The 27287-nt window shown below is 39.5% G+C and overlaps 4 protein-coding genes across 5 annotated transcripts in view; 1 reads left to right on the top strand and 3 right to left on the bottom strand.

The window, feature by feature from the left end:
- The window catches only part of dym (dymeclin), a 52814-nt gene extending 37093 nt beyond the window's left edge, over positions 1-15721 (bottom strand). The window contains exons 1-8 of one of the 2 annotated variants that reach the window (XM_051412149.1): positions 15674-15721; positions 14277-14483; positions 12601-12653; positions 12312-12405; positions 10962-11098; positions 9236-9308; positions 7539-7664; positions 5779-5918 (exon numbers count right to left, since the gene is read on the bottom strand). In XM_051412149.1, the coding sequence (XP_051268109.1) occupies positions 5779-5918; positions 7539-7664; positions 9236-9308; positions 10962-11098; positions 12312-12405; positions 12601-12653; positions 14277-14416 (763 nt within the window). In that variant the 5' untranslated portion in view covers positions 14417-14483; positions 15674-15721. Of the gene's footprint in view, positions 1-5778; positions 5919-7538; positions 7665-9235; positions 9309-10961; positions 11099-12311; positions 12406-12600; positions 12654-14276; positions 14484-15495 lie in introns of both variants that reach the window. The other variant, XM_051412148.1, reaches the window with a different exon arrangement.
- A 1499-nt stretch (positions 15722-17220) lies between these two features.
- LOC127370250 (UPF0729 protein C18orf32 homolog) lies at positions 17221-18678 on the bottom strand. The gene is made up of 3 exons (XM_051412152.1): positions 18526-18678; positions 17852-18067; positions 17221-17595 (listed from the first exon to the last, which is right to left on the bottom strand). The coding sequence occupies exons 2-3, from the start codon at positions 18029-18031 to the stop codon at positions 17530-17532; spliced, it is 246 nt and encodes an 81-aa protein (XP_051268112.1). The 5' UTR covers positions 18032-18067; positions 18526-18678; the 3' UTR covers positions 17221-17529.
- A 1733-nt stretch (positions 18679-20411) lies between these two features.
- rad1 (RAD1 homolog (S. pombe)) lies at positions 20412-23328 on the top strand. The gene is made up of 7 exons (XM_051412151.1): positions 20412-20614; positions 20896-21097; positions 21188-21296; positions 21398-21555; positions 21678-21778; positions 21998-22096; positions 22411-23328. Exons 2-7 carry the CDS (start codon positions 20903-20905, stop codon positions 22580-22582), a joined length of 834 nt encoding a protein of 277 aa, XP_051268111.1. The 5' UTR covers positions 20412-20614; positions 20896-20902; the 3' UTR covers positions 22583-23328.
- bxdc2 (brix domain containing 2) lies at positions 23247-26986 on the bottom strand. Its single transcript, XM_051412150.1, has 10 exons — positions 26774-26986; positions 25833-25944; positions 25689-25732; positions 25534-25604; positions 25381-25430; positions 25210-25283; positions 24881-24931; positions 24314-24415; positions 24048-24176; positions 23247-23908 (listed from the first exon to the last, which is right to left on the bottom strand). Exons 1-10 carry the CDS (start codon positions 26921-26923, stop codon positions 23666-23668), a joined length of 1026 nt encoding a protein of 341 aa, XP_051268110.1. The 5' UTR covers positions 26924-26986; the 3' UTR covers positions 23247-23665.
- Positions 26987-27287: the final 301 nt, after the last annotated feature.

Below are 27287 nucleotides of genomic sequence, written 5' to 3'. Positions count from 1 at the left end.
TGAAGGCTTTTTCCTCTAAGACTTTTTCTTGAACAACTTGTCACTGTTTAAATTCTTGGTAACATCCATGGTTTATATCTTGGTTTGCCTTTAAATTCACTAATGGCTAGTAAAGAGGTACTCCAAAACTCAGTGGACTGTGTGTGTATATAAAAGTGTATGCAATCCTGGTGAGGATGGGAACTAAAATGTTTATATTTGAGCAAAAGGACATCAACAACAAAAAGAAATCCCCATGAGAGAAATGACCCAATTTGCATTTGGTGAGTCTTTTTCTACACACGATACTCTTCTCTAGTGCTACTGCTCAAAAAGGGAAGTGAGTGTGAGAGAAAACAAGATCTAGAGACAGGGCCAAGTTGTGACGGAGCCCTGTTCATCTCATCACTGGCACCACAATGACTAGCCCAACAGTGTCAGAGAGCCCGGGGTCTGGCAGCCACATTTCCTGCACTCTTAGACACACACACACACACACACACACACACACACACACACACACACACACACACACACACACACACACACACACACACACACACACACACACACACACACACACACACACACACACACACACACACACACACACACACACAGCTCTATTTTACCTTAGTGGGTGCTGTTTGTTATCCGTCTGGCTGGGTTCCCTCTGCCTGTCTGCCTGCCCACCACATAAACCCAATAATGCTACACTGCTTAGGCTGCTCTGGCTCTGGCCAGCCGCCCAGTGGAAAAAGAGGAGGAGGACATGAAGAGGAGGAAAGGGAAGGGGAAAGTGAGGAAAAGAGAAGGTCATGCTCGGACACAGAGGCTGGCACGCTGAATTCAGAATTTGGGCTTTAGGACTCGGGGGCTGTGAAGGCATCGTACTGTGAGACACGCAACACCACTGCGCCCACAAAGTCTTACTTAACTTGAGTGTATATCCGCAATAACCTTTGAAATTGATTATTTTCATCTGTGAAAACTCTTCCTGACCTACACATCCTTACAGGTCTCCTGATAATATTTAAACACTGTAGACACACACACTGTTTTGCAACAGAAAATTAGCTTTAAATGGTTGAATAAGCCTTGGTTTTAGGACAGAAGGCTGTGATGTGCAAATTGTACTCTTACATAATGACCACCACCATCAGACATGACTGCTGGCACAAAGTCAATTGCTGTATTCAAACTTAAATATCTCCACCCAATATCTGCAGACTCTTTTCTAAACAACTATCCCTCCTAAATCCACATCTGTCCCCTGACATCTATTTCACCCGATCCTGACCCTGTACCAAATCCAGATTCATATCATGGGTGTCATCAAAACAAACACACTCACTCCAGTGAGGCACTTAATGATGCCGCAGTTATTAGACTGTTGATTGGGGGAATATTATTACTTTTAATTTCTTTCAGCAGCTCTGCAATACTTCTTATTTCCAGTCTGAGTTATTACAGTACGTACCCGCTAATCTTTGATGAATGTTTACTTAATTTTCTGTTGAATCAATTCACTCTGCTAAAAGTCAAAATACAATCACAATAACACACTCCTCTATGCCTATGGTTATGATACACACAGTATTACAATGATAAGTAAAGGATAAATGTATTTGGTCCTATTTCAGCATAACATACAGACTAGCAGTTGCAATCAGATGATTGCTAGAAATAAGAAACGGAGTAAATAACTGGAATTACATAAAATTATTAGAACATAATAGAGCTCAGTTCTTTCTTTCTTTGGTGGTGAATTTAAATCCACATCTGGACATTTGCCTTAAAAAACGATGTGGTTCTGTATTTGGCACAGCTGCTTTCCGTCAACAATGCTCCCAAATGACGGTGTTCACATTCTGATGCTAAGCAGGTAATATTGACCATATTCACCATCTCAGTCTATGCTAACATTTGCTAATTAGCACTAAACACAAAGTACAACGGGGGCTGATGGGAATTTCATTAGTTTCAGGTCAAAAAGCATAAAAAGTATTGGACCAATTAAAATTGTGAAATGATGATGGCGCTTGATGAAAAGTCAGGGGATCACCAAGTCATTAGGACATATCATCTGGGAACCATTAATGTCTGCGCAAGATTTTGTGCTAATTCATAGAAATAAATACTTTCTTATGCTGGTGGCACTAAGGGAAAAGTCAGAGGATCGTCAGTTCGATCCTCTGGGTAACTACAATGAATATCTGTACACAATCTCATGGCATGGTTTGTTCAATGCAACATACACTTGAACACCACTGTGAACATCTCAGTGGCTTGTGGGAGACACTAGAGAGGGGAGCTGAGATGGGAAATATTTTCTCAGTTACAGCTGAGAACATACACTTCAGTGCAGACAGAGATGTGAACAGCCGGTGAACAGAGACAGACAGAATGTGCTACTTACTTGCATAACAGTGACTGAAATATGACATCAGGGCTACGGGCCAATGCTTTGGCCAAGCACGCAGATACACACACAAGTACACCAAACTCGTGGTGATTATCCAAAAATGCACATGGGGAAACATGCTCTACAGACAATAAACAAACACACTATTCTGATAATCTCACACAAATCAAAATATATGCTCAAAGCACTTTTACCCAAACCAAATCCAAAACCCTTCTAACATAAACATATACAAAACATGAGAACATTCCACAGACGTAGAATGATTTTGTAACACTTTATCAGAAAAATACTAGGGCTAAAACATCCAATGAATGTTCTAATACCCTTTCCGAAGTGTGCTATTGGAGTGAGCACGTAACCCACATACATGTAGACATAACAAGGTATATAGTCACCAGCTGATTATCAGTCGATTGGGTCCCCTGCCCTTGAACTGTAAGGGTTAGTAAGTAGAGTTACCATTAACTTCTCTACAGCAGCAATGTGCAAGATGAGGATTGCACAGGAATTACCTTTATGCGTGTCTGCTTGTAGGCAGATGGATGACTCAACTAGTTAAAAACATAGACTGCATCCAAAAAGTACATTTGAGAGGAGAAGAGAGTAGAGAAGAGCAGAATAGAGGAGAATGGAGAATAAGATAGGGGAGGAGAGATGAGTAAAGTAGAATGGAACAGAGTAGAACAGTAAGAGTAAAGCTGAGTCAAGTCAAATAGAGAGGAGTGTAGTGAGGAGAGTAGAGAACAACAAAGGAGTGGAGAGCATATTAAAGGAGAATGGAGGTGAGGAGAGTAAAGCAGAATGAAGTAGAGTAGAATAGAGGAAGACTTGAGTCGAGTCAAGTGCAATAGAGAAGAGGAGAGCAGAGAGGAGAAGAGGGGCGTTAAGTTGAGTGGTGCGGAGTAGGGTTGTGTAGTGTGAAACAGAAGTGAGGAATAAAGAGAGTAAAGTAGAGTAGAAGATCAGAGTGGAGTAGAGTAGAGTAAAACCTTCTGAGTTGCCAGTCTGGGTGATAATCCCCCCTGCAGACGCTTGCTCAGACTCAGACAGCAGAGTGTGAAAGCATGAGAAGAAGAGACATCCTATCCCCCAGACGTTAAAATGCAGACTGAAATCAAGCACTGCTTTTCATTGCCAATGACCAGTGTTCGGTTCTGGGGAAAATCCAGCCCGTCTATGAATGTCAGTGTGTAGACATGAGCGATTTTACATGCTACTAATATGAGTGATTTTGATTTCTAATAAAAGCAAGGTGGTTTAAAGGAAAGTGCCGTAGTGTAATCTAGTCAAGAGCACTGTATGTGCAGTGTTTCAAGGTTTTTGGTCCTAAACTACAAATTGTACATACTTAACATTTGCTTTTATGTATTTCCAGGCAGCCAATGGGTTCCTTATTTCACTCATTTCTGTACGGAATCAAAATAAATGAATAAACTCTGGACTGTTTTTTGCTATTCACTATTTCGCATTATTGTTGTGAGCTAATGTAATTGAACAACAATAACGTAACTTTGACAATGCTGATGTCATGTACACTGAGATGGATTACATGACATGTTTCAGGGGTCAATCATTTATTTCCATGCCACACAGACACTAATGGAAACCAATGGATATGATGATTTGTTAGCTAAAACATGGACAACCACTGGTATACTCCTACTTCTATAAAAGGGGCACTCCAATGGTGGAAGGTGAGATATTCTGACTTTTAGTCTTTAGTATGATAGTGACTAGTCCCCTTCTTATAAGCTCAATATTTTTCCATCTTGCAAAGTTGAAGAAATTCAACTGATTTTTACTGTTATTATAGAACACCCTCCTTGCATACACCCATTTTCAACATTCAAATTAAAATGTACTTTATGTGCACTCTGTCAATCCTAGATGACAGTGTGCTTGCGAGACAGAGAGACAGAGAAAGAAAACAAGTGTTGTTTCTGAGCTCAGAGTATAAGAGCGCTTGTGTCTTTGTTGGTCTGTGCGTGTGTGTATAAGGGAGGCGGCTGCAGACAGACAGGCTCTGGGGGATTACAGAACAGGACAGGGCACCATAACTCATCGGTCCGATCACTGGCCACAGACAGACAGGCTGGGGTGAATGCTGATGGCTCACTGATAGGAATCTGCCACCAACAACCGACAAAGAGCATTTATCTGCGGGGGAAACCCAGCCCTATTCTCACACTCAAACAAACATGCACTCAACACACACACACACACACAGACACACAGAGCACATTACCAGTCATATACACACGCAGTTCATTTTTGACTCATTACTTCCATCCACGCTGCCATGGCTGTCTGCGTGTCTCGCACTTTCATTTTTCAGATTAATCATATTTCTCACTTGTAGGCTCAGTGGAAAAAGGAAAGCACAACAAAAACAAACTCTTTTTTACTATCTGGCTTTTCATTTTCTAATTCAACAATCATTCTTATAATTTTTGATAACATTTCTACTCACCAGCTTAATTTTGATGTGGGTGATGTATCGACATCACTACAACATGAGTGGTAAAAAGATTATTTTTTACAATTTTACCTAAGTCAATGTTGCCTGGCTTAAAATACATCTAAGGGGTCAGAAGATGATTAAAATAATGAGAGAGAAGAGCATTTATTACTCTTACACAACATTAGGTTGATTCATTGCTTCCCCCAGGCTAACAGTTTAAGACGGGGTGTGGAGGACGCTCGTTGTTAATGACGTAGCCTATCAGAATGATCAAAAACAACATGGTAACGAATGACATGAACACCAACTTGTATGTTTACTGCTGTTCACTGTTGCTTTACCTGGTCCATGCTGGTAAAATAAACACTGTATCTGCGTCAGAGAACGTCTCTTTGTTTTTCTCTGCAGAGCAGTGTGCCTGTCAGTGAGCTGCACAGGAGGGGCAGAGCGAGGGGGGACTGTCCACTAGTTAATCATTCATGGATACTTGTACTGTGAGTAAGAGATGCTTTGTTAAATTCTTTAACATCTGCAAAACACAATATTAGAGAGGGGGAAATGATGGCGGGGGAAATTAGAAAGTGGCGGGCTGCCATAGTCTAGGTAATTAATGGGAAACACTGGTTGATTTTTCTCTATTTTTCCTTAACTGAAACAATCTTAGAAGGAAGCTGCTCACCAATCATGTCCACACATAACCTATGACCTATGGGTCACAAGCCAAAAAGGATGGGAACCACTGATGTAAGCTATATAGTTTGGAGGAAATACAGCTACTTTCATTCCAAGACCACAGCAATTGTAGCGGTGAGTACAATTTTATCAGAACCAATATGAATGACTGCCAAAATTATGATATAGTTTGTGGTTTCCTTTTGTTTTATTTGTGTGCTGATGTGTGTACACGTACTTGCCACCCCAGATGCCAGGCCATAAAGCAGGCCTCCCTCATCTTTCGGCTCAAATATGTGGGTAGCTGGAGGTGGACATTTCTCTTGCCTGATGAAGTTATAGAGCAGGGTCTTCACCAGTCGACTGGTTAGACATAAACTGGAGAAAAGAGAGAAAAGTTTAAAAAAAAGAGGTTAAAAAAGACAGCAGTATTATCAGGAATGTTAAATATCTGAGTCATTAATAAAAAGGTTACAGGGAATTTTAAATTTTGATTTGATGTCAATTTATTATCAGATTTCTCTGAAATTTCTTTTGCACCAGAGGGGTACACAGTGGATTGCTGCAGCACAATCAGTTTCATTGCTTTCCCATTGCCTGTTTCTGATTCTGAGCTCAGCAGCAAAGGTTTTCAAAATAAAAGCACTGAGGTGATCTAGTCCTGTGGCTCTCCTCTGATTTCCTTGCCTGCTCAACAGAAACATCACTTCTATCTGACATAAAACCAAATTAACAATTTTAATTTTAACATAATGGTTTCCCTTATCAAACCTAGAGAAATAAATGTTTAATTCATTAAATGTTCACTTGCAAACTCATATTCTGCCACTACTGCTTTCTGAGTAAAAACCCCAGACACAGGACTTGTTTGAACATATAAACGTGTGTGTGTGTGTGTGTGTGTGTGTGTGTGTGTGTGTGTGTGTGTGTGTGTGTGTGTGTGTGTGTGTGTGTGTGTGTGTCTGAGATCCTTTTCTCAGTCCACATAAGTCCATATCAGGTATCAATTTGATACTCAGCTCTCTCCCAGTGAGTGACATACACATAATTGGTGGTACAATATCCAATATCATTGCTTTTCCAGTTACACACAGCCTTGCTTCCTCAACAGACCAAATGGTAGAACCATTTAAGATTGCCTTCTAATCTGTTTTGCCAACATCAGCTACTTGGAATCCTTTCTTCAGCTCCATGGCAATTAATCCAAAGTGCTCTCGTTTGGCTCTTATGCTGTGAGAGCCCTAAAAGAAAATTACTTCCACGCTCTGTCCACCCATCTTAACTGCACTACTAGACTTCAAAATACATTCAGTGTTACAGCTTTTATCTGCATTTATTAATACTTCAGATAACAATGATTTAGGAAAAGTTCAAACCATTTACGAGTCGACATCAGAGCGTTAACTGTTGCTTTGATTTTATCCCGATCCTATCGCCACATTTAAAGTTTGGTATTATCAAGATTATTTATTATCGTAATAATACAGACTAGGTGGTTAATTTTCCCTCAGAATCACAGACCACAAGGTCACAGTGGAGACAAAGGTCTTGGTTGACTCAATTTGTTTCTTTTTTTCCTTTTGGCATCAAATGAATAGAACATGAAGACATTGTTTGGAACATGATGAGATTGACTGGAAGCACAGAGAGAGGCTAACTGTATCAGAGTCTGGATACTGGAGGAACAGTAGGCTGGATCAGACGTTGTCACATTGGATTGGAGAAGTTCCAAAATGATCTGGGCCTGTGTTCAAAACAGTTGTGAACAGATTGTAGACGACCCACTGGCAAACCGGCATGTTTGTTCCACCTTTATGTGTTTGTTTTACATTTTATACTTCTATTTTTAATGCAAACTTGATTTTGATAAGGGTAAAGTTTAGCCATTCCAGTTATTGTTTGTTACAAGTTAAAGGCAGTCTGTGTGTGTGTGTGTGTGTGTGTGTGTGTGTGTGTGTGTGTGTGTGTGTGTGTGTGTGTGTGTGTGTGTTTTCTCACCATCGTCCCTTCATAATGTGCTGGTAGATTAATCCATCTCGGAGGATGTCTTTGTGGAAGAGCTGATAGGAGAAGAATACCAGCAGCGTGGTCACCGCTTCAAACAGGATGCTGTAGGTGATGTCACTACAGGAAAACACAGGTGCATGTAGACGTTAATATAAATAAATTATAGTTTATTGTTTATTCTAGATGCAGAGGAATGGTCTGATGATAATCATTTTTATGACATGTTGCATTTCGGGATGCAGATTATTTGCAGTGGTGATATGCTGTACATTAACACCACTTTATAAAGGGGATACTAAGGCAATATGATTTCCAAGTGGAAATATAGTTCTATTGAAATCTGTCTTTATTTTAAAATTAAGCCACAAAAAGGTTTCTCCTTAACCTACAATTGAAGTACAGATGTCTGTTAGGGATTTGGGGGAGCTAACCAAAAGAATGGTAATATTCCCATCCAAACCAGGAGCACGTAGAGAGGAAATGGGCCCATAGCCACAAAGTGGTGGAGGGAAGAAAAACAGGTAGAGTCTTGAAGCTTGGAACAATGAATAATGTTGGAACGCTGAATGCATTTACACAAGAGCCAGGGTTTGATGTCTGGAGACAACAGAAGAGACAGAGAGAGGAAGAGGAGGGAGGAGGGAGAAAGAGAAAGTAGATTGGTAGAAAGAGAAAGAACGACGTCAAGAATGACACAATACAGACAAGGGAAGAGAGAGGAAAAGTGGAAGATGCTGCGTCAAGGAAATAACGGTTGTCAGTCATGTTTCTGTGAACTTGTTTTGACACGGCAGAGGAGATTTTGTCTACAGAGACGTACATACTGTATCGTTGTTTCTCTGTGACAGACTGAGTGGCAGGCAGGAGATAATTCCACCACTGATAAGTAAATACACTGAAATATTCACTCATTAAAGCAGAGTGTGTTAGCGTGTACACCGCCTACGGAGAGTAAAGGCTCATACCATTTTTCAATCATTATGTTCCCTCTTCACCCACTCACTGGCACCGCTCCTAATCCAACTTTTATTTCAAGCCTTTTTCTCTTCTACAACCAACACTTGGTCTCTTTCTTTATTTCTACTCTGTTAGTCATATCCCTTCCCTTTTTTTATTTTTCATCACATTGCCAGCTCAGGGTCAGTATTTCTTTCAAGCTGAGGACTCTGCAGGTGAAACATATGGACATCTGAGCCCAACCCTGTTCCATAATGCATTTCAGCTTCTCTTGGTTAGAGAACCAGGGAGTGGAGGGGCAAGTGGAGCATGCAAAGAGAAAGTTACACATAAAAACATTTCACAAACTGCTTTTCATTAACTGCTTAATGACTAACATCCTAGACACTTTAACAACCAACAAACACGAATAAAAACAAGGAACTCAAACTAAACAATGGGCTGGGCTGGGCTGAGAAACTGCACACAAATTGCCAATACTTGATGTTTTCCTGTGAATATCATGCTGATGATATAATGTCAAACATGTGATCTTGAACAATTCACACTGTGACATTCATAGATCACAGTGTGGGGACAGTCAGGGCAATGTGAACAACCAAACGGTGTAAAATGTTACACAGTTTTTATCATAATCTTGCATGCCTGACCTTTCTAGTGTATGCACAATGGGGTGTTTAATTCAACCTTCCTCTCACACATACTCGTATACAAACGAGGGAGATACTTACAGCAAGGGCACTTCAACGATCAGGTGAACAAGGTTGGATAACAGCTCCTCAAGGAGATCCTGGCTGCCTGTTTCTACACATGGGATTGAGGGAGTTATTATATAAGGCATTCATGACAGCTCCCTGTTGATCAGTCAGTCTCTCTTTGCTCCTTCCTTCCCTTCATCCATATTTCATGCTCACTGTACAGAGGACTGGCATTGAGAGAAATTAGCTAATTGGGATTACAGGATTTCTGCAGGGTTCACCAAGTTCAATTCGAAACTTTTTAAAGGTGTTTTTAATACCCCATAGAGTGCAATTTAAGACCTGTTTCACATTCACACCGGCCAAAGTATGAAAGCGTGATGGAAAACTAGTAATGGTCTACATGTGGCCTAGATTTATTTATTATTATATTGGCGGGGGGATCCTAAGAAAGACAGAGGAGAGAGAAAGGATGACACGCAGCAAAGGGCTACAGGTCAGACCGCTGCAGCAAAGACTCTGGTAGCCGTGGTACATGAGGCGCCAGCTGCACCGGGTGAGCTACCGGGCGTCGCATTATATGCCATTTTTTCAGTACTTCCCAGCAGTATCTGATATACATAATTAAATTAACATGACCTGGACAAGCAGCATAAAATGGATGGATGGATTAACCTGTTTAAAAAGATTAATTAATTTAGGTTTCTGCTAAATTGACGCTTGCCCATTATGGAATGATGAGCTTCAAACCAGCTGTAGCTAGCATTAGTGATATGATACTGCTTGCTACAGGTCTGATTGTGCTAGCTGAAACTCCACAAAAAACTTCAACATCCTCCTGCAAACACAATCCACTGTCGCAACAATTGCCTTTTTTGTGTTAATAGGTGTATGATGTCTACTGACAGCCTACATTTAGATACAAAAACAGTATAAAAATCACAAAAACATCACTGTCTACAGCAGTAAAGGAAAAGGAAGGAACTGTACTGAATGTTTGTAAGACTTTTAAAAGACCTGCAGATGCCCTGGATTATCTTCTCTTTGTCACTTTCAACAAGATGTAATTAGCTCAGTGTCATTTTACAGGCAAATCACAGTCACAATCAAATCATCCCACATGCTAGCTCCAATCCAAGGTCTGTAGGGAGTTGACAATGTCATCTTTTTTTTTCTTTTAGCTTTCCTTCTGTGTACATGAGCACAAAAAAGGTGTTATAGGATTTACATTTACGGTCGTCACGTCGTTAAAAGGGGGGCACACATTTGCAGAGTGTTTATTTAGGGACTGTAGACAGGACTAGTGTTTGAGGCAAAAAACTGATGTGCAGTCAGTGGAGTCTCTCAGAGACAGCTGATCCAGGTCAGTAGCCAGGGGTATTTGTGCTCAATTAAAAAGCCAACTTCTTATCTCTCTTTCGGTATGAAGGGAGGTGTTACACATTTGACCCTTGTGACTATATTGTAATAACTCACACCTTATGAGTCTACTGGGAGCCTAACACTTCCAAGGATGTTGTTCATAAGATTTCCCAGCAGACGATATGGATTTTAGTGTAAAGTACACTCAAGTGTAAAAATGTTTTAAACTGACTTGAGAGGCCATTTGTATAAAATGAGTCATTTCAAAATAATTTCTGACTCAAAATCAGTTGTTGAATCATGTAAGGCGGATTTCTTTATGCAATTTGTGCCCCCACTTTAATCGCACTGTGGCACACCTTCCTTTTCCAAATGAAGAATCTGTGATGGAGCTCACCTCCACAGGAGCCTGGTGCCCTCTCCTGGTAGGAGAACTGTAGGTGCAGCTCTTCTTCGCTCATCTCCCTGATGAACACCTTGAGCAGGCAGCGAATCATGAACAGTGCGTTGTGGGCCTGCCAGATAAACAGCTGACTGCGGAGGAGAAACATTAAAAAAAAAGGACTTCACGTTCCAGGTCAAACATACAACTGAGACAGAAATAAATGCTATGCTGGCTATGGTTTATGTCCTAAATTTACCAGGGAAAGCTTGGCTTACTGTGTATATTCTTGTGCTTCCAAAATAATGACATTTGCCTTTTCATATTAACGTTTCTTTAAAAACTTTTCTTAATGGCTTGTCTAAAAAGAAAGCAGACTGAATAAGAGCGACTATACAAAAAAGCTTTTCATATGCATCTCCCTGTACTAGTTACCACCAAAAAGTAAACTAGTTACATCATGACTTTTGTTATAAACTCCCAACTGATGTGAAATCCAACAAGCTAGTTACATCACTGGATTCATTTTTGTAATCATGCCCGGAAGCTAGCTTGGAAGACAGAAACGCATTCAGCAGCTGGAAATATTCCCATTGCTTTGATTTTAACAAACAAAACTAGATTTTAATCACGGAAAGGAAAGTAATATAACGAGTAGTATAAATAATTGCTGCTGGCTGGGGGTAGTATGTGAAGTAATAATATTACTTTCGAAAAAGACTAACGAGTAATAAGTAATAAATTAAATGTTTTGAGTAACGAGCCCAACACTGCATATGACAGAGAACAGAACTGGCAAGAATTTGCAGAGAAACAAATAAAGAGGAAAACAAGAAATGATTGGAACCATCCAGTGCAAGCCACAATGTTTCACAACCACTAAACGCCAACACGGGGGTGTCTAATCAGTCCCACAAATTGACAATTTGCACAGGCCAATTATGTCAGACCCAGAAAATGTAGGTTTGTTTATGGGACAAAATCCGTTACGAAATGTGAGAAATATATGGGAATGAATGGGGAGAGATAACTCCAACCTCTAATGATGTTTAATAGAGAATGAAGAGGTCCCGCCCGAAGCGTTTTGTGACTTGGGCAGGGTCAATCTCTGTGGAAATGTTGCTTGGCAGTGAGTGCAGAATAATGCCACATGTGTTGATGGTTATACCTCAGCAGTTTTCTCATGGGAAACTACAACCACTTCAGTATTTCTTCCCTGTAAAAATAAGGATTCCCTGACTGCCTGTGATCAAACAATAACTGTCCTGCACTCCCACACAGCAAACACTGACATGCACAGTGTCTATCATTACCCACACAGTCATTCCAGTCCATTATCTCCCATACTCAGGTTCCCATACTTACTCTTGGCATTCTGTAGAGATTTTCAGCTCTTTGGTTCTTCCCAGGAAAATTCTCACAAGAGCGCCAAAGTTTCCCGTTCTGGGATTGTTTTCAACTTGGAAAAAAAAATTGGAGAACTTATCAGCAGCGTTACATAAGCTAGAGAAACAACCTAATTCGATATTTGGCAAGCAAACAATAAAAGGAAACAAATGTTTATTTTTTTATTTAAACTTGATATTCATTGCAACCAAGGTATTGGCCAGTAAAAAAACACACACAAAGCATGTTAATATTATAGGCAACGTACTCAGGATCTTGGCCAGGGGGATCACAGCCTCTTCCAGCAACTTGGATTCTCCACTGTTTTAAAGGAAAAACAGGGAAGAGAAGATACTCAAAATATATGCATGAGCAAATAGATTGCTTGTATCATTTACTCTCTGCCATGCGAGAAAACTACACTATAATTAAACACAAAAAACATTCAAATAGTTTGTGTGCACAGTGACAGAAAAGAGAAAATCGAAGCTATATAAATGCCCCTGTCATGTGCCATCATGTCATGCTTGTGTGCAATATGCTTCAAGGGAAGCGCCACTCATTTTTGACAGCACAACCTATCATTGTCTGCCCTTCGGATATTACTGTGATCATGAGTGAAATACCTTTAAAGGATTTTATGACATTTTGGGAAATATTCTAATAATTGCTTCTTTCTTTTTTTCAGATAAGAATACTAATAAGACGTCTCATGTCTGTATAGCTCAAAGTTAGGGATGTAATGACACTCAATTCACGAATTGGAGAAAGATTTGATTCTTTTTCTGTTGTCTTTCTTAGATTGCACAGTTATATGTCAGCCAGGCTGATACATTAAGTATAAAGCATATTCCCTACCTATTCATACAAAAATATATGTACTATTTCAGTGCAGTTATTTAGATAATCAGTTAATTTTAGGAAGCATTCGTTTTACCCAAAACTGCCATGAATTATCTAGTTCCAGCTTTACAATTAACTACATTTGTTTGGGGGGGGGGTTTGGGAATGTTTGTCAAAGAAGGCAAGCAATTCCCAATATACATTAACCCTAACTCTTGGAACTCGTGATAGCATATTCCTCGTCTTCATTTTCTGACATTTTACCGACCAAATAATCAATCAAGAAAATAAATGCCAGCTTAAGCAATAAAAATGAAAATGATAATTAGTTAACGACTTACACCAGCCTCTCTCTCTCTTCCCTAGTGCTTATATGTTCACTTCTTTGACTTTATGGCTTGTGTTTGTATCAAAATACATTTCTAAAAATGAAAGACTTGGTTAAGACAGACAATTGTTTTTATTGTATGAGGAAAGTATAGCCCAACAGTGAGCAGGATTGTTGCTTAAGTGCACAAGCTCTGTTAATGATGTTACAGAGACGAATGAATGAATCCGTTCACAAGATTAATATTTAACATAAGTTATAGTCCAGGAGGAAATAAAGTGTCTTTACTTCTCAGCAATTCCATTTCTGCCAATAGGTCCTCCTAAATGTTACACACTGGACTTTTAATGAACAACTTAACAGTCAAAAACACCAAACGTATTGAGTGTCATAGTTCTGCACCTCAAATCCTAAACACAAGGTTATTTATGAGCTTTCTGCTGAGCTTTCAACTGCATCGTATGCCATCATAAGATGCAGCTGAAAGAGATGAGACTGGAAGCTCTGGAGAAAGCTAGTCAGTGGAGCTTGTGTTAAGATTTTTTTTTTGTCTAACTAAGCATTATAAAGTATTCACACAAAACAGAAAAAGCAGGAAACATTTGTGAAGCGGCAACCGGGGAGTTTTAGTGCTCCGACATTCCTGAAACTAACAATCCTTATTTGTTGGATTCCCCCCCCCATTAAATGACTTATAGTGCTGCAGCCTTTAAGTACTGAACTCTGACATTCTGGCACATAATCGGAAACTTTCAATGTGCGTGCTTATGTACCTGCTGGTGGGACTGATGAAGGTGAAGGAGATGAGCTGGTTCCAGAAAGGGTCGTTCTCTGATATGGACTCCGTGCCAACCAAGGCCTTGAGGCTGGGGTTATCGGAAAGGTCACTGACCTGGCTGGTGTTGGCACCCATCTCTACTGGCTCCACTCAGCCAGACTCACCGCTCTTCACTGCTTTTTCAACAGGCATATGCCAAATCCTGGGGCAGAGCAAATTCTTTAATGGTTGGTGGCATCACAAAGATTAATAATTAACACATCTGCCAGCTGTTGTTTTTCCAGAAAAGGTCTAATTAGCTCAGTAAAAACAAGCAATATCCATGCTAATTTGATGACCATAGACCAGAGTGTGATTTAAACAAATCTTAGGTCACTAAAATGGCAAAAAATTGCCCATACAAACATCCATGTACAGTAGGAAAGCCAGTAGGAGATGTAACAGCACATAAGTAAGATTCATAATATAACTTACACTTGTATTAATGATCAAAACCATAATTACTACTTAGATTAAACATCACTTCTAAATCGTGTTGCCATTGTAGATCTCTAATCTATTTCAAATTAAATTTCTTGACTGGAGCAATTATGCAACCAATTCCAATACAATCATTCATAAGAGAGGTGGTTCACTACACACAAGGAACCAGGCAGGATGTGTTTTTTGTATCCCTGAAATGACACACCTTTGGCACACAGGTGTAGCCAGCGAGCCAACATTTGCCCAAGTGAACTGGAGCACAATAGAAGCACACAGTAAGTGATAAACAAAGGCATTTTGTTTGTGCTTCTCATATATTAAAAAAAGGTAACACACAGCTGAGTTAAGAGTATATATTATTGTCTCATATAGGTGAACAGACTAGTGTGACAGGGCATCATCTGGTGCCCAGTGTGCTTCTGTCGTGCGGCTTTAGCTGTAACATTATCTGCACATAGTGTGACTGCACTTGTATCTCATGCTCCAGTTGACCAACTTGCATGACGTGAGCTAGCTCATCCTGTTTTTTTTTTTGAAGTGCGGGAAATACACTGTGCCACGCCAATTCTGACTGTCAACACGCCACACTGACTGTCCCAGATAAGCATGAACCCACAGCTAGGGAAATCACTGACTCGTGATCGTGTCCGGTTAACCGCTGGTTAATAAACTCAGTGTCCAGAAAGCAGCTAACGTCCACTGCTGGTGTATCAGCTGACCGCTCGGCTTACCTGTCATAAATGCTTCTCGCAGTTTCCGCGGCTCTCTCGACTCCCAGGGTCGTTAAAGGGCGACTGTTTGCTTTACGGATATTTCTACTTTAATCCGGTTTGTTTATCGGGCGAACGTTACACTGGCAAATACCTACAATTCTAGGGAATTTGAGACAATTAAGTTTACTCTACATACCCCTGTCCTCCATGTTTTCCACGTCGCCACCCCTTACGTAATGACGACATATGGGCGTTGATTACGTCGATGACGTTGCAGATAGAAATAGGACCAATAGATCCCAGTGGCTGATCTAGACTTTGCTTTTCTACCTGTTTAAAAGGGCTGTGAAGTATTTAAACACATTTTGTAACTTTCTGGAGGAACTCCTTTTACACAAGACCTGCTATCATGTTTATACTGTTTATTTATTTTTATTTATTCTTTGATTAAACTTTAAGTTTGACTAAGGAAATATATCATTCAAGTGTATAACTTACATACAAGAATACACAAGTACACTGTCTGTATCGATTCAAAAGAAATGCCATTTTTCCTTGTTCTTGTAAAATGAGTGACAAAAAAAAAAGTCAAAACCAGGTAAACTCAATTTGGGAAGCATTCAAAAAGGAAGGGAAAGCCAGGCAAATATTTTAACAACAAGGTGATGTTGTTTTACACAGGACATAAAAAGAAATAAAGACAAGATATAAAAGACAAATAAATAGGATTTTAAAAGAGTCAAATATAACAGAAGACAAAAACAGGTTAAATTGAATTAAACATATGAAACAGGAGAATAAAGGTTACAGCGCAGAATACGATGAATAGTCACATTTAATTTAATAAAGTGGCACATATTAAAGTTGAATGCCTGGATTTGAAAGAACTGCAGTTCGAGCACACCACCAGTTTTCTGGGAGGTCGTTTTTGGTGCATAGAAATTGAATGCTTTAGTTTTGACTCTGGAAATGGTAGCCAGACCTGTCCCAGACAATCTGAGAGGTCTGGATGGTTCATAAGGTAACAGCAGGTACTCATCCTGAAACAATAATTTATTTACACTGTGACAGAAGACAAGACTCCAGGAACCTCTTGAAGAGCCACAACAGGATGGGGATGACAGGGTCAAGCATGTTGTATTTTTAATTTTTTGGCTCTTCTCAGTCCCTGTTCCCATTCTTCAAGTGCCTGTGACTAAAAACATGCACTGTGGGTTTGAATGTTTCAGAGTTTCTAACTATAACACGTTTTTACTTTTCACAAGTAGTGCCCAAGAAACGTATACAATGCAATTGGTCGCATTTTATAGATTAGTCATAGTCACGCAAAACTAAACCTGCAATCGGAGTAAAAAGTGAAAAGATTTCTGGGGCCCAAACACTACGGAGGTCCACAGAGGACATCAATAATCATGGCCATCCTGATATAAGCATCCAAATTTTATTTTGAACCAAAATACTCACCATTACTTATTAAAACAACAAATATTTTATTTGTAAAAACACCTATATATGTGTGTCTACTCTGACCTAATAAATTCTTAATTATTTTTTCATAATGCATGCCAAATTTCCACCTCAGCACAATTTTACACAGGTACGATATTGCTGTCACATTTATTTTATCTAAAATCAAAATCATAAATTTTATCAAAATTTATTTGTTCATTACTTTACAATATGAAGTGAGCAAGCTAGTTGAAATGGAAGCACAGCTTAGTATGTGAGTAATAAATGAGCATCTTTTGAAGGTTTTCTTTTATTCATTCATTAAACTGCAAGTTTGACATAGAAAAAAACGATTCCATTAACATTGAATATTCAATACAGTAAATGCATGTATCAATTCATGATTAGCGAGAAAAATATTTTAACAATTACCAAGTTCTTAAAGTGACTGTCAATGAAAAAAATAAAACAAGGTACACACAGTATGGAAGGTTATAAAACCACTCCATTAAAAGAAGCCTGATAAGTTCATTCATAGTTTCTCTATTTTATATTAATGAAATATTTACATTGTGTTTGATGCATTCTAAACATTTGGAGCCGTCAATCCGTCTTCTTATCTGCTGCTATAGTGGATCCATTGGCCGTCGCAGCACCATTGCTTTCAGTCTGAAACACACAAGAAAGAAAATGTTTTATCAAGAACATACAATCACGAAAGAGGCTCAAGAATGACTTCAGTATTAAGCCATGATTACGTCAAGTGAAACCCACACTTTAAATGATGTTAAATATGAAGAAAAAAGGACATTCAGTGTATATAATATTGAATATTCACGCAGCCTGACACAAATAAATAAGTAAAGGAAAAGGGGTTTTATTAATAAAAAATCATGATAACATTATGACTACTCCATTAACTTACCTTGAGAGTCCCATTGCTCTTTTCACTGACTTTTTGGTCACTTGTGCCAGTCTCCTGGACGGCTTTTTTAGTCCAGAACGTATTAATTATTGGTGAAATAAAAGGATAGAGGAAAGGCTCCAGGAACCTCTTGTAGACCCACAACAGGACAGGAATCACAATACAGGGAATGCACACCATGACTGTGGCTCAGACAGGCCGCCCAAAATGAAGAACCTGAAGCGAGAGAAAGTAGACACAGAGACTGGTTGTTCAAAAAGAATGTGTGTATATTGGATTCATTGTACAAGACACGTGAATAACCTGTCACTATGACTATAAGGTGAACATTCATTTGATTTTAAAAGTTTGGTTCAACCCTTACATAACTGTTCATGAGGTCACCTGAAATAAAGTAGTTAAAACTTAAAAATAGGTTATTAAAGTCCGAGCAGCTGTCTAAAATAAAGACTGGTAGAACTGTGGGTGTGTGTGTGTGTGTGTGTGTGTGTGTGTGTGTGTGTGTGTGTGTGTGTGTCGACAAACACTGTAATCTCGACGTCATCGGAGTGGCTGTTCGCTAACGCTAGCTTCCTAGCATCGCTCGGTGGTGAACGTAACAGGTATGAAGATGATTTTAACTCACCTGCGGACTAAAAAACATTTTCTATCCATAACTGAGTTATAATTCTCACCTCTTGAGATCTTCAAACACCACTGTTGTCACGTACTGTCGATGTAGAAAGGATATTTCGCCTGTGTTTTGGACCCTGCTGCGAAGTCTCTGGAATGCGATTACACATGCGCAGAAGCTTCTTCTTGTTCTTCTGGTTTTCAGTTTATGGCGGATTGCAATCATTTACTTTAAAGGTGCATACCGCCACCTGCTGGACCGGAGTATGTAGACATGGGTTTTACACATTTTACATTGCTTTCAAATGTGCAATTAAAGATAGAAATTAGATTTTTTTTTTTTTTTTTAAAGACAGACTAACCTATCCTGAGATCTTGTGATATAACTTTGTATCCTTCAAAAATTCTGTTATGTTTTTCTGTGCATCCTTTACCTCTTCTCCAGGTGTCCCCAGTGCTTTCCTGATCCTTTGTATAAGCCGTTTTCCTCTCTGCCTTATGTTTATTACAATTCACAAATATGTGTTCTGCATTTTCTATTGTTTTTAGTGAGTTTAGTTTTGTTTAGACCTCTATAATCAAATCGTATTCTAGTTCAAATGACTTCTTCCCTCCTATTTTTTCTCCTAACACCCTGTGCATTTATTTATTTATTTCTGTCATTTGTAATATGACCGACCCTTATTATTCCCTTCTTTAATTTTCGCTTGTCCTTCCCCTTTACTAAAAGGAATATCTACAATATTTTTGCCTTTTTGTTGCACTTTTGGTAATTTTGCCTGCTCCTTCATTCCCTTTAATGCCGACATGAGCAGGTACCCAACAGAATCGTATATCTTTACCTACTCTATGTAATCAAAAGAGGCTCTGATACATTTCTAAATACTTGTCTAAAGTCTTGTCGTATTGATTTTTATGAATTTTATACTGAATGACACTGCAGCATAATCTGCATCTACTAGAATAACACTGTCTGGCATAACTTGTTCAACCCACTGTAGCCCTATAATTACTGCCAACATTTCAGCTGTATAAATAGATAAATGGTTTGGCACTTTTTCTCCTTTTTTAGTTTTAATTTTTGATGTGTAAATCGCTATGCCTACTTTCAATCCAATCCAATCCAACTTTATTTGTTAAGCACTTTAAAAACAACCAAAGTTGACCAAAGTGCTGTACAGGAGAATAAATAGGACATCATAAATGTAAACAGTGATGGTGATGATGAAGACCACTGTGAGGAATATAGACAGTGATGGCAACAACACTTTGCCTATGTTCATCTTTAGAACCATCTGTGTACAAAAAAAAACCTATAGCATGTGTTTGATATATATATATATTTTTCTGCCATATATCCTCTTTTTCCCCTTCCCTACGGTGGCCCTGAGGTGCAAATCACAACAGCAAATCAGAAAACACAACACAAAAAGAGAAAACACAACAGCAAATCAGAAAACACATAGATATGGACTATTGGAACCCCTGTTTCTCCCTCTCTTAGGTATCCCACATTAACATGGACGTATTAATACAATATTTTCCTCATTTAGTGGTCTGAATTTTCAGATTTGGCAATTTGAACGCATAGGTCTGGCGGTGTTGTGTTTCCGGTTCAAAGGACGGACCAGTTCTTTTGTCCAATCAGCGACGAGGGTACCTACCTTTTCCGGTTTGGTTAATGTCGTTGTGTTTTCTCTTTTTGTGTTGTGTTTTCTCTTTTTGTGTTGTGTTTTCTCTTTTTGTGTTTTTCTTCTCTTTTGTGTTGTGTTTTCTTTTTGTTGTTTTTTTTTTTGTGTTGTGTTTTTTTTCTTTTGTGTTTTTTTTCTTTTGTGTTGTGTTTTTTTTTGTGTTGTGTTTTTTTTTGTGTTGTGTTTTCTCTTTTTGTGTTGTGTTTTCTCTTTTTTGTGTTGTGTTTTCTGATTTGCCGTTGTGATTTGCACCTCAGGGCCACCGTACCTTCCCATCCCTTCTTTAATTCCATTACTTTGAGATCTACTTCAGTGATTGGGAAGAGCCACAGGAGAATAGGGGTTGTGGAGCATGCGCAGAACACACTTCCTTAGAATAAGACAGAAGCGGATGTTCGTACATTGACAGCGGGGCGCCTTTCTTCAAAACACAACCGTATGAGAGTCTGAACTTCAATATGTAAGTTACTGACATATAATCATAGTTCCCAGTAACATTTTTTAAAAAGTATGCTGGGTATCACGCTACATGACTCTAAAACTAGCGACAGATAGTTATTTACTTTGTTTTCAACTTGGCTGCCATAAAGCCTAGCTTAAAATAAGTCGATACCAGACAGCAAAATGACAGTTTTCGTGCGTTTATGGTACAATTAACATGAACCTTTTCGGCCATTCAACGGTGTAATAAAGGAGGCATTCCTGTTAACACGTGTAACAAGTTCTGCGTCTTCATTTCAGTGCCACCATGCCTCTGTCAACACAGTCGCAAGCCGATGATGAACAATACGTTTTAGTGGCCAGTCTGGATAATGCTCGCTGTCTGTCCAACATACTGAAAGCTATCACCTTCAAAGACCATGCCATCTTCAGCGCTACACCCAACGGCCTGAAGGTCACTGTGGAAGACTCGAAATGTCTGCAAGCCAATGCTTTCATCCAGGTGTGTTTGCCTTAGTCTTTATTTTCCCCAAATTAAGTTTCTGTCCTATCATGGTAATACTTGAAAATGTCTTCTTTTTTTTTATTCCAGGCTGAGATCTTCCAAGAGTTCACCATAAGGGAAGATTTGGTGGGTTTTCAGGTCAACCTCACTGTTCTACTGGACTGCCTCAATATCTTTGGAGGAAGCACAGTACCAGGTATAGAAGGACACCTGGTTGTTAATCTTTTTAGTTCAATTATTATCCATATCGGATACGACGTATTTTTTAAAAATGATCTCCTTCTTGTAATGTTGCAGGAGTATCAACAGCCTTGCGGATGTGCTACAGGGGGTACGGTTACCCTCTCACCCTGTTCCTGGAGGAGGGTGGGGTAGTGACTGTGTGCAAGATCAACACACAAGAACCCGAAGAGCCAATTGACTTTGAGTTCTGCAGCACCAACGTCACAAATAAGGTGGACTTTTTCATATAGTGAAAGATATATGGCAGATGGGGGGGAAAAACCACACAATAAACTCATAGTAACCCTGAGTATATAACTGATTACTGCTTGTGTACCACTGGCTCTTTTCAAAGGTGATCCTGCTGTCAGAGAGTCTCAAGGAAGCCTTTTCTGAACTGGACATGACCAGTGAGGTGCTACAGATCACCATGTCCCCCAGCCAGCCATACTTTAGGTGTGTTGTCAAAACCTTTGAAGCATCACTACTTGTTCTACAGTTTAGTGTTTACAGGACATTTGGCTGATGATTATGTAAAACATACGTACATTTCACCTCCTTTCGATAATTTAACTGTCCAATCTTTTAAGAAAAGACTTATTTTATAAATATTGCTTACAGATGCCTCACACTATCTTTCAGCTACATTGTTCTTTGCTTTGTTCTGCTCTTCAGGTTGTCTACATTTGGGAACTCTGGAAATGCCCATTATGATTATCCCAAAGACTCTGACATGATGGAACTGTTCCGATGCACCAAAACACAAACCAACAGGTGAGTACAGAGAACTAAACTATGCTGTTACGGCCCTTAGGTGGACTTGGGGAACTGGAGACATGACAACCAGAAGAAACGAATAGCAGAGGATGATTTGACAGAAAAAAAAAATACTACTACTTTTGTAATAGACTTTTTAAAGAGCAAGTTAATATTAATTATTAATTAATTTTGTCTCACTGAGGCCAATCCTTTTGTTTCAGTATTTTTATATGGTCGTCTCTAGTACCGCATACTGAGGAACATTCTTCCCATAATGAGTGTGACTGAAGCTCCACATTCTGTACTGTTCTCTCTGTTAACTGTTACAGGTACAAGATGTCCCTGCTGAAGCCGTCCACCAAAGCCCTGGCTCTCTCCTGTAAAGTCTCTGTGAGGACAGACAGCAGGGGCTTCCTCTCTCTACAGTACCTGGTCAGGAATGATGACGGACAGATCTGCTTTGTGGAATTTTATTGTTGTCCTGACGAGGAAGTGGAGTAGGAGTGATTACAGTCCACTGAATTCCTCTTTAAATAAGCATCTCGACTTCAGCGGCGGCCAGTCGCTTTGAATGAGAAGACAAAGTCTGCCAGAGGAGGCAGTGCAGCCAGTGGGGAGCACACAGGAAAACAATGCTGGACTAAATGGGCACAGTGGGAAAGGTTGCGTTGTTACAACTGGTTCATCATTTGCCAAATGGTCAAGTTTGAGTGGAGCATCACCACGTGGAAGATAATGTCACCTACATGGTGTTACGTACCTGTATGAAGTTAGACCACCGTCATACTGAGTTCATAATTTAAGACGGATACGGAAAATGACTGTGCAGTTACTGTATATTGTATTGTTAGTTACTATGGAGACACAGTTATTGGGAGTTATTGTTTGTAGTCCAATTGCAGCCATGATTGTCTGTGTTAAGTATTTTAGCTCATCTTTCTGGAGCCTCTTCTGCATTTTTTCCTTTGACTTGTGCACTGAGCTGGTTGACAGCCCATAAAAGAGGGTATCTATAGACACGGCACAATGATATTTTTCTGGATGTGTCTGTCGTAGTGTGTACAGTAATCTACACAGGCCCAGGACTATACATACATTGCCATAATGGCCGTTCATGTTGAAAGTATATTTTAAAAACCATTTGTTTGGAGTATACATCAGATGATACAGTTTTGATTATATTTTATTTCCATGACACAGAAAACAACTGTAGCCACTCAAAAGCAATAAACAAGGTTTTTCTTACACTTATGGAATATTTACTTTTATCAAAAAAAGACGGGCAAATTGTAAAAGCAGAGACCTTTATGGCCAGCTACAATCTGCACAGTCCTCCTGAAGGAGGGAGCAAAATATATATCGTGTGAAACCACCACAAACTATGGCAACAGACATTGAACACAACCTGTTCATTTTAAGATTTTCTCCAGAACTGTCAAATATGTGATCATTAAATGATGACATGTTGCACAGTCTTTACAATCCAACAAAAAACTTCTGACTGCACTGTTGCTTTACCACATTTTCTTGAGACAAACCATACCAGTAGTAAGGCATTCACTCAGCTTTATTCAGTCCATCCAGTTACCTGCGGGCCATCCTTTGTCTTTTGAAAGCTTTGTGTTTGTTCTTCTTCACCATTTTTGGCTCAGGTGCTTCTGTCTGGATGTGAACAGGCTTCTCATCAGCTGGGGTTAGGAAGACGTCGGCTGTAACATCCCTGGCCAAATCCTCCTTCGCTTCAGTCCTCTTCATTTTCTGCATCTCCTTCACCATCTGTTTCTCACGCACTCTGGCTGCTGCCGCCAGTCGGATTTCTCGCCGGTGCTGTGGATGTGTGAAGAGAAAAGTGACTGACAAAATCAGGAAATGCATCATGTAGCGTGGTCATGTATCAGGAGCGTGAAATGAGATTCAATATAACATCACACGCTTACAATGTAAACTAGCATGCACTGAATTTTACCATGTTAGGAGACTGGAAGTCTGGGTTTTCATAGAGCGTAGGCCCTCCAAAGCTCCCTTGAAAGACCTTGATGAGGTTGAGAACAAAGCGGGGGCCGACCTCCACTAGAGAGGCATCTTCCTCGATGATCTGAAAGTGGTACAGAGAAATTATTGCAGATGGAGAAGAAGAAGTCTGACTAGTGAACCCACAACAGAAGAGCTTCTCACAGCAATATTTACTAATTGCTAATGTAAGCCTAGAACACTAAACTACTTATACATTACCTGGTAGTTTCTAAACCATATCCTGTTGTCTGCAATGGTGAATGTGAAGACGTGGTCCACAAAAGGCTGACTCTTAGGGTGGTAGCGTGGAGTGGAAAATGTCTGCAATAAGAAAACGTAATGAGTAATTCCTTAAACCTGGAACAAGGAGTTTTCACTGTTTATGAAACAACCTCAACTTAATACCGATGCCTCTATATGACCTACATAAGACAGTCAGGGTCAGATTCCGCTTAAAAGAAATGAAACAAGGCAGTGGAGACACTTCCACTTTGGTCGACAGGGGCTGCCAGAATTGACAAATGTTCCTTGTTGTAGCTTTACATTTAAAAAATTAAGATAAACAACCTCCTCAGCTAGTAGGTAAAAGCTTGTTTATGGTTACATTCACTGCTGGATCTAAACAATGATCAGTGTTGACACTGTTCACATCATATTACACTAAATAAACTTGGAGTTTTAGCAATTTAATGCTGAACAGAAGGTCTACTTTGGAAGGCCATTACCAAAAGCATAGCCAGGATTAATGTATGCATCTTCTGATATACGTATGTATTGTATACACACCTGGGTGAAGAGCTCCTTTAGTAAAGCATAGTGGGGCTCCTTGTCAAATTTCTAAAGAAGAAAACAGATAGAGGTTATTCAGGTTCTGACAAGTTCCTAACTTACATGCAGACTGATGGGCAATCATGGACCAGGAATGTAAAGAGTGTGCTGGTTTTTGGTCATATTCTAGTAAAATCTAGAATAATGAGTTTGGTACATTTTATGGATTGTAAATAGAGCTGTAAATACAGGTCTATGTGGCACACAGCTCCCTGTCACAGACATATACTCCTAATATAATTATGTTCTTGATGGAATTACTAACAAAATGTGCTACAGCTACTCACAGGATCGAACGAGAGCAGCGGCCTGGATCCTTTGAGGCAGTTTCCTGTCATCTTGAGTTCAGCCAGTGTATGAACTGCGGAGGAAACAATAATATAAATCAGTTTTCCCCCCTTGGCACATTACAGATGTTGTTTACTGCACTTCAGGACTGTAGGACAGAAGTAACTCACTGTTTTGAACTAGAAACTTTGCAGAAGGGCCATGGGGGCTGTTTGAAATCCTAGAAGGGAAGAACATTATTGATTTTACTATAAATTTGTTCTACAACATTAATTACAGAAAGTCTGCTTAATGTTAAGGGAATGTGACGTAAAAATACTCACCACATGTAGAGGTCCTGCTTCTTCTTGGCCTCAAAAAAGAGGCATTTGTTGCAGTTTTTGATTTCACACACCTGGGAATAATGCAGATCTTTAGGTATACTGTGATGCAAATGCTTATATATAAAGTGTGTCCAAATTTTAAATGACAAACTCACCTCATTTACAACAAACAACTTGTCCTTTCTGTCCATTTTCGTATCTAAAAGACAAAAGAAAAACCTTGTTATTATGACTGTAAACATTGACAAAACCCATTTCTCTGCATGGAATACTGTATATGAATGATAGACGGTACTAACCTGCTTTTGAATGAGGCATCATGGTCCTTAGGTCTTGCATCAAGTGTCTTGTTCTGAAGTTGATGCCTCTTGAGGAGAAAATGAGAACCCTTTCCTTGTTGGTCCATTTACCCTGTTTAAGAGAATGAACCTCATAACATCAGAACAAACCCAACAACGCTTATTATTATTTTTTATTGTGGATTTTAAAACACTTTCCCCTTCACCAAGCTCATTTTTCATCATTTCTAACAGGACGTGCTAAGCAAATCAAATGTAGAGTTCATCAGAGATCCTTGATTGCCCAATTAAGAATGGGAATCCTTCCCCTGGCACTTGAGGTCGGCAGATTTAAAAATATCCTAGAAGAACAGAGACTTTGTGAACTATGTGATTTACGAGAAGTGGAGAATGAATCTCATTTTCTTTTATACTGTCCCTTCTATGATGAACTAAGAGTACCTGTTGTAAATGAACTGTTTGCTCAAAACCCTGAAATATTTTGGAGTAATGATGATGTTGGGATGGAATGTTTGTTTACCTTTAATGTTTATAAGTTAGTCTCTTTTGTTACTAAAGCCTGGATGAAACGTCAGGATGATTTATATCGTTAATGTTAGTATTGTTTAGCATCTACTTTTGGTTTTTGGTCTGCTTGTGTTTTATAATGGTGTCTTGCTAATGCATGACACAATAATAATAAAAAAAAATGTAAAAAATTCATTGTAGCATGTTTTCTGAGTGTTTTTGAGTGTTGGGCATGTTGTGATTTAACCACTTTCTCTTTACCATGCAACACATTTAATAACACCATCCATTGTGCTTGTTCCAGCTACAGGGTGTTAGCAATTTCTACAAAATAATGGCATTTAATAACCCGAAAAAGGAAAATATAGCCCTGGTGTGTTGGTGAACTAACTAGCGACCAACTTCAGGGGCTAATAACAAGCACGAGAACTCACCCTCGAAACCGGTGCCGGGATTGTGACTTCATTTCTCTTCTCCTGTTCGGCTTCAACTGCTGCTTCGCCTCCATCTGCTACAAATTTGACTTTCTTTGCCTTTTTACCGACATGAGCCTGTCCTCCACGTTTTCTCTTGAATGCCGACATGTTTGTAAGCCGACACAAGTCTCCAACGCGTCCACGCCACACCACACACGTGTGTACGGCGCAAAGGGAGAGACCCCTAGTGGCGCGGAGGTGGTACTGCGGTACTTCTTCTTCTTCTTTTGAGGGTAGTTGTGTTGTACGGACCCCCAGTAGAGGGCAGTAAACATGCGATTATATATGAAGGATATAGGGTTCTATTATAGGATTTTATTAGGTTTATTTATTCATTTATTATGCTGTAAAGTAGTCTCATATAACCACAACTCACGCTAACATACTCCGGTACAGTAGGTGGCGGTATGCACCTCACGAGTCACATGGTTGCAACCCGCCCGCCATGACACCAAAAGAAGACGGAGAAGAA

Source organism: Dicentrarchus labrax, unplaced genomic scaffold (assembly GCF_905237075.1).
Source record: "Dicentrarchus labrax unplaced genomic scaffold, dlabrax2021, whole genome shotgun sequence".
In the NCBI taxonomy this organism is placed as follows: Eukaryota; Metazoa; Chordata; class Actinopteri; family Moronidae; genus Dicentrarchus; species Dicentrarchus labrax.
The sequence above is the reverse complement of the archived record's forward strand: the minus strand, read 5'-3'. Positions and strand labels throughout refer to the sequence as shown.

Coding starts and splice junctions, on each gene's coding strand:
- rad1 (XM_051412151.1), top strand. CDS start 20,903: ATGCCTCTGTCAACACAGTCGCAAGCCGATGATGAACAATACGTTTTA. Junction 21,297..21,397: donor TGGAGGAAGCACAGTACCAG/GTATAGAAGGAC, acceptor GTAATGTTGCAG/GAGTATCAACAGCCTTGCGG. Junction 22,097..22,410: donor ACCAAAACACAAACCAACAG/GTGAGTACAGAG, acceptor TAACTGTTACAG/GTACAAGATGTCCCTGCTGA.
- LOC127370250 (XM_051412152.1), bottom strand. CDS start 18,031: ATGGTGTGCATTCCCTGTATTGTGATTCCTGTCCTGTTGTGGGTCTAC. Junction 17,596..17,851: donor AGAGCAATGGGACTCTCAAG/GTAAGTTAATGG, acceptor TGTGTGTTTCAG/ACTGAAAGCAATGGTGCTGC.
- bxdc2 (XM_051412150.1), bottom strand. CDS start 26,923: ATGTCGGCATTCAAGAGAAAACGTGGAGGACAGGCTCATGTCGGTAAA. Junction 25,733..25,832: donor GATGCCTCATTCAAAAGCAG/GTTAGTACCGTC, acceptor TTTGTCTTTTAG/ATACGAAAATGGACAGAAAG. Junction 25,605..25,688: donor AGTTGTTTGTTGTAAATGAG/GTGAGTTTGTCA, acceptor CATTATTCCCAG/GTGTGTGAAATCAAAAACTG.